Genomic DNA, 15,268 nt, shown 5'->3' with positions numbered 1-15,268 from the left:
CTGGGCAACAGAGCAAGACTCCATCTCAAAAAAAAACAAAAACAAACAAAAAAAACACTAATGGGTTAGGTGAAATGATGGCAGACTAGGGAGTACCCCAATCCTGACCTCCACAATCTAAGACAGAATCAAAGCAGCTTCTTCATTCATGGCTTTGTGTGTCCAGCACTTACTGAGTGTCCAATACGTGGCATGTAAAACTAAAATATAAAAATCCCACCTTCAGTGAGTTCACAGGACGTGAAAAAGCTCATCATGCGGCCGGGCGTGGTGGCTCAAGCCTGTAATCCCAGCACTTTGGGAGGCCGAGACGGGCGGATCACGAGGTCAGGAGATCGAGACCATCCTGGCTAACACAGTGAAACCCCGTCTCTACTAAAAATACAAAAACTAGCCGGGCGAGGTGGCGGGCGCCTGTAGTCCCAGCTACTCGGGAGGCTGAGGCAGGAGAATGGCGTAAACCCGGGAGGCGGAGCTTGCAGTGAGCTGAGATCTGGCCACTGCACTCCAGTCCGGGCGACAAAGCGAGACTCCGCCTCAAAAAAAATTAAAAAATTTAAAAAAAAAATACAAAAATAAAAATAAAAAAAAAAGCTCATCATGCCCATTTTATAGATGGAAAAACTGAGGCCCAGAATGCTTTGCATTCTGATAGAGCAACTTCATCAGTGTGAGGTCTGGGATCAAGTGCCAGCTCTTCTACTCTGAGTACAGTAGCCACGCATAGTGCTCTCTAGAAAATGGTTCCTGAGCAGCTTGTCTTTAGAATAGAAGTACCATTTGGTCAATGTTGATTTGTGGTTGGGAACTGGTGAAGGGCAGAAAATTCTTCTTTCTCATTCTTCTGTGGGAGGCATTACTACTGCTCACTGAGAATTCCAGTTCTCCTCTTCTTCTGAAAAATAGGAGGTTGAAGGCATTGAACTTCCTCACCCTATAGAGACTAAGAATGGCTTCTTGCTTGCTTTGGCCAATGGAAGCAAAATTGTGTGTCACTTCTAGGCAGAAGAGAATTCAAGATCATAGACCTCCATTCTTTCTCTGCTGTAGAAAAACCTGAAAAGCTATGTTAAGATAGTGATATCATTAAGATCTGGGGACTTCATCGGCCTGAACCTCTGAGTGACTAGGAAAAGCAAATTCCCTACCAACCTACATCAAAAATGTAGGTGAGGAGAAAACAAACATTTGTTGTTTTAAACCACAGAGAGTCGAGGGTTTTGTTACTGCAGCAGAACTCAGCTCATCCTGTCTGACTCATCAGGTTTTGATGAAGAGGGATTGCTCCCTAAACCCTTGGCTTCTTCCCCACCCCTGACTCCTCTCCCTGGAAGAGGAGTGACTCCTCTGATTGTCCAGTTTCAAAAAAAAAAAAAAAAAGAATTGGGCCTGGCCTGTGGAGCTCAGTTCCTTCCTCCATTCTCAGTCTTTGGGAAGTGCCTGACTGCAGATTGGTCTTCTCTTGTCCATAAGGTAAGCATAGAGTTAAAGGCTCTGCCCTAGTGCGGAAGTCATCAGCATTGCCTGGGCCTTCATAAGTCAGGCCTGATTCTGGGATTCAGCATCAAAAAGTCCATTTTGTAGTCACATGCCTGAGTGATACCTTCCAACCTAGCCCTTATCAGTAATAAAGAGGAGAGTGCAGGCCCTGTGCCCTGACTCCACCATCTGCCTCTTTAGTGCAGAACTCATGAGGGAAAACAGAAGTGTCTTCACACCCCAGCTCCTATCATCCTGTCCCTCTCTAACTATAGAGGATGCAAATTCCAAATATCTGTTATCCCTTGGAGAAAGCTTATTGGTGAACTTCAAATCTGATTCATGGGAGATTTTTCACAAAATCCTTATAAATATCCTAGTGAGTTCTGATGTAGGGTGTATTAGCCTTATAGATATTTTGGACTCAATAGTTCTTTCTCACAGATGGCTGTCCTGTGCAGTATAGGATGTTTAGCAGCATCCCAGGCCTCTATGTGTTAGACGCCCAGAGCAGCCTTCCTCTCCCAGTAGTGGCAACCAGCATGTCTCAAGACTTTACAAATGTCCCCTACAGAGCAAAATCACCCCCTTCCCCAGCTGAGAACCACATTTTAGCTTATCTGATCAAGTCATTCAACAATAGCCTCAAGGAAAGCCTGGTTGTCTGGAAAGACTTCTTGGAGGTGGTGGGACTGAAACCTAATCACAAGTTCAGTCACTTGCTGCTGGCAGAGTCCAATTAACAAGAGCAAGGCCTGGTATAAAGAAAGTGATTTATTTCCCAAGCTTCACTTAGGGGAAGAAGTACAAGCTCCTGCCTCAAGGGTACCACTTTACTTTTGGGGCAGAAAGCTGGGGCTGTTAAAGTGGGACTTGGCATGAACGGCATGTAGGGGAGGGAGCCGGCAGGTGGGGGACAACGTGATTCTTCCAGTTCTGCCTGCGATGGTGCCTGCTCAACCATCTGGCAGAGCAGAACTAGGTTGTAAGGTGGCCCACTGTCTCAAGATACTGTCCAGGTGGGACAGAGTTTCCTAGCAGGCATACTTGATGTTGTAAATTGACTAATGTCTCTGGAGGCCGTCTCCTGGTGGGAGAGGTGCCAGGCTCTGGAGCTTCTAAGCAAGTACATGGTTAGATAAGCTTGCCCTGTAGTGAGTGTCTGCTGAAGGGAAGGTTATAAATTGCATTTCTAAAGAGCTAAGTAGGAAGTGGGGAACAGGAGATAAGGGGGAAAAAGAAAAGAAGAAAATAATAATTAAAAAATCCAGCTCACTCTCTCTTAGAAAAATGGGGGTACTCATTTAGAGGACTTCTGCCCGTGAAGAATTGGACTTTACGAAATGGAGGAGGGAGGCCGTGGTTGCTGGGAAGGAAAGAGTGAGCAAAGGGAGGCTTGGAGGCAGGCGCTGATGGGATGGCAGGGTAGCAGGGGGATCACACGAACAGCAGCTGGAATGATGACATAGCCAATCATGCACAATCAGTCTGAACCATCTCTGGCATGCATTGCACATACAAGTATTTGCTAACATCACTAGAGCAGAATCTCTCTGCAAGTGCAATATGTGGCGTCAACTTCCAACAGGTCGCTATTATTGATTTTGGTGTCATTCCCTGGTGTTTCACAACACGCCCCAGCCAATGCCTTGTGGCTTCTTCCAGTGTGATTTTCCCTTCACTGTCCTACAGCCAACCTTGTGGCAGGGAAAATGTAAGACTGGGAAGGGATGAGAAAGGAAGAATGGGATTCATCCATCATGAACAAAATGCCAACGTTCTTAGAACAATCAGGATCCAATGGGACCAGGGTGACCTTGAGGGAAGCAAATCAAGCATGGAGATGCCATGTCAAATCATGTCTTTATTTAAACTTTTGAGGTTTTGTTCATCATGGATGTTTTGCATTAATTTTGATTTTTTAAAATTTTGCATTATTGTTTGGTGACAGATGTGCTCCCGCCTTAGACTTTGCGCCCAGGCGAGAGCCTCATTTGCCTCACCCTAATCCCACCTTGAGTGGGAAGGTGGGGGGCTGCATTTCCAGCAGAGAGATCTGGCAGAGAAGCTTCCACAGGCTTCTATTTCACACGCATCTGTAGACACCCCTCAGAGAAGGCCACAGAAGCTCTTTATCTGTATACAAAGCACATTTCTATTCTCTCATGCCCCAAATATGGCTTTATCAATCTGCCGTGAAAGTGCCACCAGGGGCAATTTTCATGTCGAGAGAGGGCCTGGCGTGCTGGCCCCCAGCCTCATGTTTACAGGGAGAAATTAATCATGGAATAACGTGATGTTTTTCTTTTTAATCTATGCAGTGTCCTTGACTAAGAGGAAGCTGTCACCGACAAGCCTCGTGAAAGAATTAGGATAGTTAGGATGTTTCCAAATCCTTCCCACGGCGCGTGGGGTCGGAATTTGCACAGGCTCGGGTGCCATGCTTGGGAGGGGGTGATTTCCAAACCAAAGTTCCACTGAGAAGAGAGCGGGCGCCCCCTGCTGGCGTCAAGGGCAGACTGCTCTTTCCCCAGGCATGATTCTGCACACACTTTCTTTCAAAGCAAGCCCTTACATGGGGTCACTACAGATCCATTCCAAAGTGAAACAGAACACAGAAACAGGACGAGGCAACGATGCCTCTTGAAGGGTGTTGTTTAAAGATATCTTCAAAAAAAATGTAAAAAGATAATAAACCTGTTTTGTGGGCATGTCAATAAATACAACTTCTATGGGAAGGCAGTTGACAATAGCTACCCAAATTTCAAATGGTGTCCCATAGACACAGTGTTACCCTTATAGTGATTTATCCATCAGATATACTTATCAGAAATGGAGAAGCAGCAAAGTTAAGTGGCTCAAGGTGAACCTTTAGGGCGGAGATTTGGCTGAAATTCCAGTTCATTGGCACCAAAGAAAATGGAAGCAAAGCCTGGGCCGCGTGAAGATTGCTTTCCAAATGGAACCAGGTATGGACAATGAAGAAGAAATTAAAACGGAATCTGGTGTGAAGAAATAGTTAAGTCCTGAAAGAGTGGGAGTTGAAGGGGCCAAATACAACTAAAGTTTCACTTTAGTGTACTTTAAACTGAAATGGAGGCGTGAGGGAAACTGTATTTGGCCTTTGAAGTGTTCATTATTAATGGAAGGAGGATTTCTGTCTACAGCATTAGAACGTTGATACTGTATTGAAAATAGCATAGATGTTGGCATTTTTTCACTCATCTTTTACTAAATGTTAAACAGTTTATGGAGGGATTGCCTTGAAGTCTCCATCACTGAAAATAACTGGGCCACATCTGGACTGGACACAATGTTCACTTTAGAGTTCTGGAAGTCAAGTGAATACTTTGCACTGAGCAGTTGCGTTTTCCTCTATACCTCAGTGGAATCCAAATTTGAAAGAATGGTTCGTCCTCTTCTGGTAGGCTTAGAAATTCTTACTGTAAGGATGCAGTAGTGTTCATTTTTCTCAGTTATTCTAAATCGCAAAAAAACTTGGCCTCCAGGCCGGGCGCGGTGGCTCAAGCCTGTAATCCCAGCACTTTGGGAGGCCGAGACTGGCGGATCACGAGGTCAGGAGATCGAGACTATCCTGGCTAATACGGTGAAACCCCATCTCTACTAAAAAATACAAAAAACTAGCCGGGCGACGAGGCGGGCGCCTGTAGTCCCAGCTACTCGGGAGGCTGAGACAGGAGAATGGCGTGAACCCGGGAGGCGGAGCTTGCAGTGAGCTGAGAGCCGGCCACCGCACTCCAGCCTGGGCGGCAGAGCAAGACTCCGTCTCAAAAAAAAAAAAAAAAAAAAAAAACTTGGCCTCCAACACCCTTTTTGAAATTTATTTTTATTTATTTATTTTTGTATCTCTAAGAGCAGATTTCCTTGTAAGTAGACAATCCTAAATATCAGGCTAAAAAGGAGCTGGCTCCCCCACCTACCCCGATGCCACCCCAGATCTGTGTTAAATGTCGGGGAAGCAGAAGTCCAGACGCCCAGAAACAGGAGGAGACCAGGTGGTGTCTTCAAAACCAGGAATTCCAACTTTCACACTGCTCTCAGTGGTGTATGTTCCTTTCCTCAGCATTGTGAACTGCCACTCAAATCTCTTGGGGAGCAAAGCAAATTGATTTACATTTGTAAGGAACAAATGGCTGGGATGATTAACTGTGTTTCATCTCTTGCATATTACAGTTTGACATCTTTCTTTTTTTTTCTTTTCTTTTGCCTTTTCCATGGTGTGGAGAGTTTGATGTCTTCTCACTGGATTCTGAGCTCCCTGGGAGCAAGGACCATCTCTTTCCTCTCTAGCACAGGCATTTGCACACTGTAGGCATTCAAAAAACAGTAACAATATCCAAGTCTTACATCACACTTACCGTGTGCCAGAGAGAAACGGTTCAAAGCACTTGAATCCTCCTACCAATTGTATTATTATTTTATACAGAAGGGAACTGAAGCACAGAGAGGTTAAGTAATTTCCCCAAGGCCACACAGATCAGAAGTAATGGAGCCTGAGTTCGGCCCCATGTAGCCTAACTCTACGTCTACACTCTTAGCTACTGTGTCATGGTTCCCAAACTTGTCTACACGTTAGTCCCCTGGGGACCTTTAAAAATACACCCTAGGGATTGGGATTTAGCTGGATTTGGGTGTGGCCTGCGCTTTGGCATTTTTGAGAGATCCCCTGGTTCTCAGGTGCAGACAAATTCTGAGACCTGGTGCATTACACTGCCCTGCCCCATTCACCAGCAGATGTTTGCTGAATGGGATTTGCTCTGTGTGGAACTGCTTTCAGGGATATAAACAAGCCCAGGGGAAAAAAATCCTAACTCTGGCAACAGCAAATTATCTTCGAGTGCAGCAGAATGTTATTCCAATAGAGCATGTAAGCACATGGATCTGCAGTCAGATTTCCTGCATTCAGAGTCTAAATGGGCTGGTTATGATCTGCAGGTAGCAGTCAGGCCAGGTGCTCACCAACCTCACTTTCATTCCTTCCTGGGTACACAGGTAGACTCCATTACCTGTATTTCCTGTTGGTTGTGACCATGTGACAGAATTTTGACCAATGGTGGCATAAGTGATGTTTGCTCCTCTCTCCCTGGCTATGTCCTGGCCATAAAAGGGGTCCTCCTGTCTCTCCTGTGCAGAGATCCCAGCTGGGGATTCTGAGGTTCCAGGGGATGCAGAGCCACAAGATGGAAGGAACCTGGGCTCCTCCATCACTGCTTGAAGGAGAGCTTTCAGATATTCCAGAATGCCAACTGGACTTTCTGGAAATGAGAAATAAACCTCTCTTTTTGTTAAGCTGCTGAGATTTGGGGATCTAGCTGTCACTAGTGACTCGTATTCCTTAACAAGTACATGGTGTGGCTTGGGACAGGTTACTTAACCTAAGCCTTAGTTGTGTCATCTGCAAAATACAAATAATGGTACAAATATGAACAAGGCAAAGTAGATTCACTCTCCTCTTTTCTGCCCCTCTCCACCTTGCCCTCTGCCCAGGACCCTGCGCCTTATGGACTGGGCATGAGTCAGGTCCCACCCATGGGAGGCTCCAGCAGGAGATGGGAGGGCAGGAGAGTGGGGGTGGGGGTCTATCCCTCTGGCTCCTTCCCTCCAACTAGGGTCATAGCTCCAGTCGGACAGCCCTCTTTCAGCTGTAAGTTCTCGGAATTGCTCCCTTAGTCTTTTCAGGACTGTGGCTGTGCCTGGTGTTCAGTCTCTTGAGAGATGGATGAAGAAGGAGGGGCATCCTAATCCCATTCCCACAAGGAGAGCCACAAAAGGTGAGGAATGGCCATTGGCTCACATGACTTTGAGGCCAAGGCAGGCCCAAAGCTGAAAGTGGATTACAGAAGAGCTACCAAGTCTTCACCTGGCTCAGAGACAGCCACGAGGTGCCTGTGGGCTTCCCTTACCCTGTGCTGCCCACCATGTGCTGAGTATTTCCTTCCTAGCATCTGCCTGTCACAGGTGGCGGTCACATCTCTTGCTGAGACCCTGGCTGATACTGAATTGTGAATGTTACATACCCTGGCTGATACTGAATGTGAATGTCCCCCTGCCCTGGTGAATGGGGCAGGGCAGTGTAATGCACCAGGTCTCAGAACTTGTCTGCACATGAGAAGAACCAGGGGATCTCTCAAAAATGCCAAAGCGCAGCCCACACCAAAGACCAGCTAAATCCCAATCCCTGGGGTGTATTTTTAAAGGTCCCCAGGGGACTAATGTGCAGACAAGTTTGGGAATCATGACACAGTGGCCAAGAGTGTTGTCGAGTGCCTAGCAGAGGTGTCTCCACATAGGAAATATTCAATCGATGTTGAACTTTTATTTTATATATATTTATATTTTTTAAATTATTACAAGTATTGCTAAAACCAAGAAAATGTGAGCTTACGTTGGATAAAGGACATCCGTAAGTAGTAATCATGTGATCTTGGGCAAAGAATTTCCCCTCTTCAGGCTTCAGTTTCCTCACCTGCAAACAGGACTAGATGACAGCTCAGGTTCACTCACTCATTCATTCATTCACCATTCGCTGATCCTGACTCTGGGCAAGGCACTGTGCTAGGCCCCAGATCCCTACGTCCCTTGCCCTCCTGAAGGAAGTCAAACAGGGAAACAGACATGGATCTACAGTATGCGAGGAGTGCTGCAAAGTTTAACAAGGAAAAGGACAGCATGCTATAGTGGGAAAGAGAGAGGAAGGGAGGGTGGCCAGGCTGCCTGGAAGTGGAGCCTCTGGGCTGAGACGGTAGGAGCAGGCAGAGATCCAGACGGAAGCACCCAAGTGGGGGCAGCCATAGTGCTTGTTCTTGCCCCACGCTGTGCATGGTTTTCCCCAGGAGAGCTCTTAGCGCAGTGATTTCTAACGGGATTTTGGTCATATTTGGCATATTTGGCCACGTCTGGAGACATCTTTGGTTGTCACAACTGGGGTAGGGGAGTTTGTTACTGGTGTCCAGTGGCCAGAGGTCACCGGGGGGTGGGAGGGTGGCAACATCCCCTTCATCCTACAATGCCCAGGCTGGTCCCAAATGTCAAGTGCTGAGGTGGAGAAACCCCACTTTAGCCCCATTCTGAGATTTTGCTTTAATCAGTGTTGACTGTGTCCTGCGGTGCAGCATTTAGAAAGAAGTCTTCCAGGAGGCGCTAACCCCTCCTCACGGGCATGCAGAACTGAACCGCTAGGGTGGCTAAGCACAGCCAGAAGAGCGGAGAAGGGCTGGAGACGCTGGGAAGAGATCAAGCACATCCTTTTCTTGCTCAAATATTCTAAAAGCCTTTAATCTCAATCTTCTCGCAAAATTCTGTGGGTTCACAATTAGTGAGGAGATTTTGCTAAGTTAGGTAACTGCTCCAAGCTTTTCTTAAAAGAAGTCCTGGGAAGAGCATGAGGTCTGGGAGTCAAACCATGTGATGGTGAGCAAGTTTCTTGACTTCTCTGAACCTGTCTCCTCATCTGGAAAACAGGCACTCTAGTTAAACTGCCTCTGAGCGGGGGCTCAGATACTTGGCACACAGTGAGCACCTCACAATTGTCCCCATCCCTCTCTTCAACAAGAGCCATGTGTGAAGTGTGACTTGTCATTTTTCCCTAATTGTTCAAAGTGGATGTTAGTGACATCTGTCACAACAAAATCTTTTAAAGTAAATTGCCTTTAAAAATAAGTATGTCTGGCTGGACACAGTGGCTCATGCCTGTAATTCCAGCACTTTGGGAGGCTGAGGTCAAGAGTTCGAGACCAGGCTGAGGTCAGCCTGGCCAACATGGTGAAACCTCGTCTCTACTAAAAATACAAAAAATTAGCTGGGCTTGGTAGCAGGTGCCTGTAATCCCAACTACTCAGGAGGCTGAGGCAAGAGAATCACTTGAACCCAGGAGGCGGAGGCTGCAGTGAGCTGAGATTGCTCCATTGTACTCCAGCCTGGGCAACAAGAGCAAAACTCCATCTGAAAAAATAAATAAAATAAAAATAAATATGTCTTTTAAATATTTCCTTCACAAGTAAAAATACTCCTCCAAATAGTTATCAGTTTTGTGAGATCAAACTAGGAGATGTGTTTGCCACCAAGTCCATATTGCAGGGATAGGATAACTAACAGAGGGACCAAAATCCAAAGCGGGGAGGGAAGAACTGTTAAAACTCCATACAGCTCAGCAATCAGTAGCAGACAGACCTGAGATCCGCTATCAGAAACATCCGGGGCATTGGAGCATCATTTCCCAATCACAAGGTCTGACGCATTTGTACATCCCCACCCCAAAACGTGTTTTACACAAGTTCTGGGAACACTTCTTGGTGAAAGACAAGAGTGTTTAAAGCAAAATCCAAAGAGTAAATATTTTAATTTTTTCTTCAAGAGTATTCTTATTTTCATATTATTTAAATAGTCACATTAACATGGTACATTTCCACAAAAATATTTGTACTGCATCAGTATTCTTATTCACATCCGTAATTGCCATAATTAGGAAAAATTAGGAAAGTTAGCAAAGACAGTCAATACACATATGTTCTTTTACTTGTGGTGAGATAAATTCAATGTCTACAATAAGTCAGGATGGATCAACATAAAAGCTGAACTAGACACCCTTACCAAATTTCTCAATGAAAAAGCAAATAGCCCTGGGTGACCAGCAAGTTATACAAACAATGCAAGACAAATCCAACTAGAAATCGGAAGCTGCCATTTCGTATACACAAAATACAAGTGAAACAGCAAAGTAAACATTTTTGTAGAGGGAAGGGCTGCTACCCGGGACATTAGAGATATAACTGAGCCAGCTGAGATGACATTTACAATCTCTTGAAATACAGCAGATGGCACTCTGGTGCTTCCTATGAAACAACATGCTTGGAATCAAGGGCCCAACAATTGTAGGAAAGCAAAATATACCTCTAACACCTACGTTTACCAAAAACGCTGACATTACAAATTCTGAGTTGTTGAGACTCAAATTTCTCATCCCCAAAGAAGCCTATTATGGTAGTGTGTTGAATGCTTTTTGTACCTCAGATATGCAGGCACTATAATGGAGGGAAAAAACTTCTGAATAAAAAAAATTGGCTGACTTGCAGCTGTGCATATAATGTCTATTCAAGGAGGCAGTGTGCCTACCATGATCCTGAAAATGTTGAGATAAAAGTAAGTTGGCATTAAAGCACTATTTGTCTTATATGAAAACAGTGACTCTATCTTCCAGTAAACAAGATTTCCTGCAATGAAAAAGAAATCTTTTTCCTTCATTATCTATAAACTATACAAATAACTTTCCTTTTTAACCTAAGACTCAAAAATTTATATTTGATTTTATTCTATTTGATACCAAGTTGTATGTCCAGCTGATGCATTTGCAGATACAAAAGAATATCACTTTGTGTTTGCACAGTCCCTTCCTTTCAAAGAACTTAAAGAACTTGATGGAGAAAAGAACTTGAAGGACATTCTCTCTGAAGTCTTAAGTAGGTCAAAAGTAGTGAAGGAAAACAGAAGGGGAGCGCTCGTCAGAGCCCACCATGCCCCACGGTTCTGAGGATGTGGGTGCAAGAACTCTGAAGCAAAGCAAAGCAGAGTGATCTCTCAGACGCCAAGTCACACAGCTGTTTACACATCAAAAATCTGAGTTAATCTTAAGACAATGATTAGTCAATCCTGAAACCTTTTAGTGTAAGTGTGGATTCCTCATTTTCAGTCGCTGCTTTAGAATTCAGCTCCCCTGCTGTCTGCGACCCAGTGGAAGCAGCACACGCTGCCTTTGAACGAGCAGCCTCTGCAGGGCAGACACAGTTGTCTGGACATTTTTTGGAACTGAACAAAGACACTATACACTAAACCTACAGAACATTGTTTATAAAGGAGATGGTTAAAAAGTAATGCCCTACAAGCCAGAAATGTTTCAATCGGCTTGAAAAGTGACATACAACAGGAGCAGGAAACACTGGTTTTTAGTATGTTGCCATCTTAGGCACACTGCTACTTGGAAAGATTTTTTAAGTGAACTTTGCCTTATAAAAATATTGATAAATATATGTACTTGAGAATCCAAATTGTACCCAAACTTCATGAAAGTGAGTCTATTGCTATGACATCTAGAAGAAACACTGAGTTATCTAAAGGGCAATGTTCAGTGGCGGGCAGACAGGAAGGAAAAATGGGGGGTTCCAAGTTAGCTCCATTCAAGAGGAAGACATGGCTGTGGCCTCAGCTGCCTCTCTACTCATGATGTAAGGTGGTCTTAATGTGTCAGAACATTGTAGGGTCCTGCAACTTGCTGACAGATCTCGATGGAGCTGCTTATAGAACTCCATGGGGTGGGGGGGGGGGCAACTGTAAGGACTCAACGTATCACTGGTGGACACGCGCGATCTACTCTCATCAGAAGCATGACACCAAACCCAACCATGCAGGCACAGTGGCAGTTCAGAAAAGTATTGCTCTGAGATCTGAGATCTAAGGTGGCCCCTGGCTGCTCCGTGTGTGATGTCACCTGAGAGAGGACTCTCACTGGACAAGGCCCAGTGGTCTGAGGTTCTGTACAAAGCATGACGCCACATGCAATCATTCTCACACACACACATGGACTAATCATCCAAAACCCCACCTTGGGCTTTGTCATAAAAAACCCTCTGTTTACCAGGAGGGATGCTGAGGCTTACAGGGATCAGGCGTACTGGACAAGTCATCGTTTGGTAAGCTACAGATGTGGCAAACCACGGATTCTAGCCACACTCTTTCTGCTGTGTCATCATAACACAAACGTTTGAAAAGACACTTGTAAAAAAGAAAAAACTTAAGGACATTTAATAATGTAGAAGTGTTCAGATATAGATAAACATCTTTCCAGAATCTCAGGTAAAGAACATCTTGGCTGAACTGACAATGAATCTTTTTGAGACACAATGTTTCTGTTCCCAAAATGATTATATCAACAGCAAGCGCAGGAGGACAGAACAAAGAAAGAACCATAGAGGTTACATTATGAAGATATATGTTTAAATGAGATTTGTAAACTTAATTTGTTTGCAACTCAGGGTGCAAAGAAGAGAATAATTATTTGTCTCTATACTTTAGTTAACTGAACTTAAGTATAAATACGGAAAGTATATTTAAAAGTTAGAGAGATTTTACAATTTTAAGTTTGATCGTTTTCCAGTTTGACTAATCATAACCGGGTTAACACACATAGCAAGCTTCCTTATTAAGGGCAAATGGAGAATGCTGGCATCAGAACGCACCCCACAGCCAGAGGTGCCTTCCCGGTAACACAGCACTCCTTCCTGTTAGTGTGTCGCCAGGACCAGGCTCTACCCAGAACCGAATAGCAGATGGTCCCACAGTGCTTAAACAGGTGATGACACTGTTGTCTTTTTAAAGTTTTTTTGGCAGTAAAAATGAAACTAAAATTAAAAGCTATATAACCCCATTTTTACAAATTCTAAACATTTTGATTTTTGGTTTACATTGCTTTCCTGCTTAGAAAATTTAGAGAATGAAATCGACTTAACTTCATTTTCCAAGTCCCAAATTGACATGCAGTTCTGAAATAGAAATTCAATGATATTCCCCCAACTTTAGAAAACAGGAAGTCACATCATGCAACTTTAAACAGTGGATGTGCACAAAGTTCCACCTTTTCTTTCTGCTGGATCAATCTAAAGTCAGGAATTGAGAACAATTTCCCTCTTACTCCTAGGTAATGATTTACCTGACACTAAGCAAAATCAATTTTGAGAAACTGTTCCCAATTATCTTGTGGTAAATCATGGTACTGCACCTATGAATATGCTCTAAGAAAAGCAAAATATTCATGGAAGCATAAAACAATATCGCCTTTAAATAAAAATACTTTATTCACTCCTGATAGGTTATCAAAATGTACACTGTTAACCAAGTAAAAATGGTATGCTGAAATAGTTAACTAGGGCATATGTGAAGAATTTTTGTTTACTTTTAAAAGAGGAAAAATCACTTCCAATCTCCTCTTCCACACATTCCTAACAAGCTTGCACTATAGCTGCTTAAAACTAAAAATATAAACAATTACATGGGCCCCACTTCACTACAGAATGCATATTTTCCTGTACTCTTAAAGGAAGCTATTACATTTAAGTTACTTTCCTTTGCCAAAAACTTTCAGACAAGTTTACTGCTCTTCGTATTTTGTGTAACTTCGTAAATTATACAAGAAATACAGCACACAACTTTAATTAATCGAAACACACACACACACACACACACAGGATAAAGTGCAACACAAGAGAACACGTCTGCAACATCCACCTTCTCAAACCCCCACAGAAGGATTTTTGGAGTAAATGGAAATAATGTTGTTCTCAAGTGCATGAACACTAAATTCAACAGAATAGGTTATTTTTCCACACTGGTATTTATATTAAAAATCCTATTTGCTTTGCTTCCCCTTGGCTTCTGTCTCTCATTTTCAATTAAAGTTTTGAAGCTGTGATTCTTTTGAAACCTTAAGAAAACTCACTCCACAGAGCTACACAAATAGTGTCTTAGAAGGTGGCTTCCAATGATCTCTCGTCGGTAACAAGGAGAATTACAGTCATTTAACAAAAGTGAGCCTTCCACTAACTTGGCAGCAAATGCTTTAAGGAACTTTGACACCAGCCACCAAACATTTCTATAGGCAAGTATCAACTAGCCCTAAATGTCAGAAGTTTTTGGTTGCATGTTGTTTTGACATTAAATTATTTAACTAAAAAATGCTTTTGTTCCTGAGATGAGCATAATAAAATTAAACAAGCTTCTTCTGAAGCTGCCTTCGGGACGCTGAGCTCCTGGTTCCACTCTCCTTATCTTCACGCTGTCAGTTCCGAGCCATCAGTCATCCCCGTGGCGCCATTTCTGTGACTCGTCTTGCCGGACATCTGGCCTAATTTGGTTTCTCATGCCACCCAGCACGTTTGACGTTGCTTCTGTGGCAACAATCAGAGGTTTCACCACTGCCGGAGGGATCTGGCGCAGAACCTCGCCTACGGCACCAGTCACCCCTCTGCTCTCGTGTTCTCGAGCCGCAGTTTCATAAATGGTCTGAGCCGTGTCTGTGATTCCCTGCATAGAGGTGAGAGGGAGGAGAGAGGAGGGCAGTGAACAAACTCTGGTCGGAAAACTCTCCAAGCTATCCTGCAGTACACACTTTTAAAGCAGGTAATCAACATTATGTTTGTAATCAGACAAAAAAAAAAAAAAAAAAAACAAAAACTGCCATGCTTTTTGATAACCCAGGATTATTTTTAATGACAGACTTCTAACTATAAGGAAAAGAGGCAATTATGATTTAGTATTTTATTATGACACTAGTGTGTGGAAAATGTAGGTAAACTAAAATTTCGCATTGGGAAGACAGAAATACGGGCTTTGCTGGTACTATTAATCACTCCAGTTAAACTTGGCAAACAAACCTTCTTGAATACACTTACTAAAGAAATATGGTGATAGTTCCCTTTGATTCAACATAAAAACACCTAATTCTACTAAGCTCTGGGAAATTACTTAATTTGTTTTAAATTACTGGCTATGTATTAGGAAAAAAATGGAAAATTCAATTACGATAAAAAGCTAAATCGAACATTTTATTGGACTAGCAAATTCTGAGAACAAAAAGCAGGAATATGTTTAATAATTCTCAACAAAACTTCAACAGCATTTTCCATCTTTCTCACAACATATAACAATAAAATAATGATGACTGCTAAGTTTTCTTTTTGTTTACTCAGTCTCTATGCTAATAATGACTGCTAAGCTTTGAAGC

The 15,268-nt window shown here is 43.4% G+C and overlaps 1 protein-coding gene across 3 annotated transcripts in view; it reads right to left on the bottom strand.

Annotated features, from left to right (window-relative positions):
* Positions 1-9,819: 9,819 nt before the first annotated feature.
* The window catches only part of ATG2B (autophagy related 2B), an 83,391-nt gene continuing 77,942 nt past the window's right edge, over positions 9,820-15,268 (bottom strand). Inside the window, exon 42 of one of the 3 annotated variants that reach the window (XM_033191419.1) lies at positions 9,820-14,568. In XM_033191419.1, the coding sequence (XP_033047310.1) occupies positions 14,338-14,568 (231 nt within the window). In that variant the 3' untranslated portion in view covers positions 9,820-14,337. The remainder of the gene's footprint in view (positions 14,569-15,268) is intronic. The other 2 variants (XM_033191420.1, XR_004432297.1) reach the window with 2 other exon arrangements.

The sequence above is a fragment of the Trachypithecus francoisi genome, unplaced genomic scaffold, assembly GCF_009764315.1.
Source record: "Trachypithecus francoisi isolate TF-2019V2 unplaced genomic scaffold, Tfra_2.0 Lachesis_group3, whole genome shotgun sequence".
Lineage (NCBI taxonomy): Eukaryota > Metazoa > Chordata > Mammalia > Primates > Cercopithecidae > Trachypithecus > Trachypithecus francoisi.
This window is presented reverse-complemented; position numbering and strand designations above follow the sequence as displayed.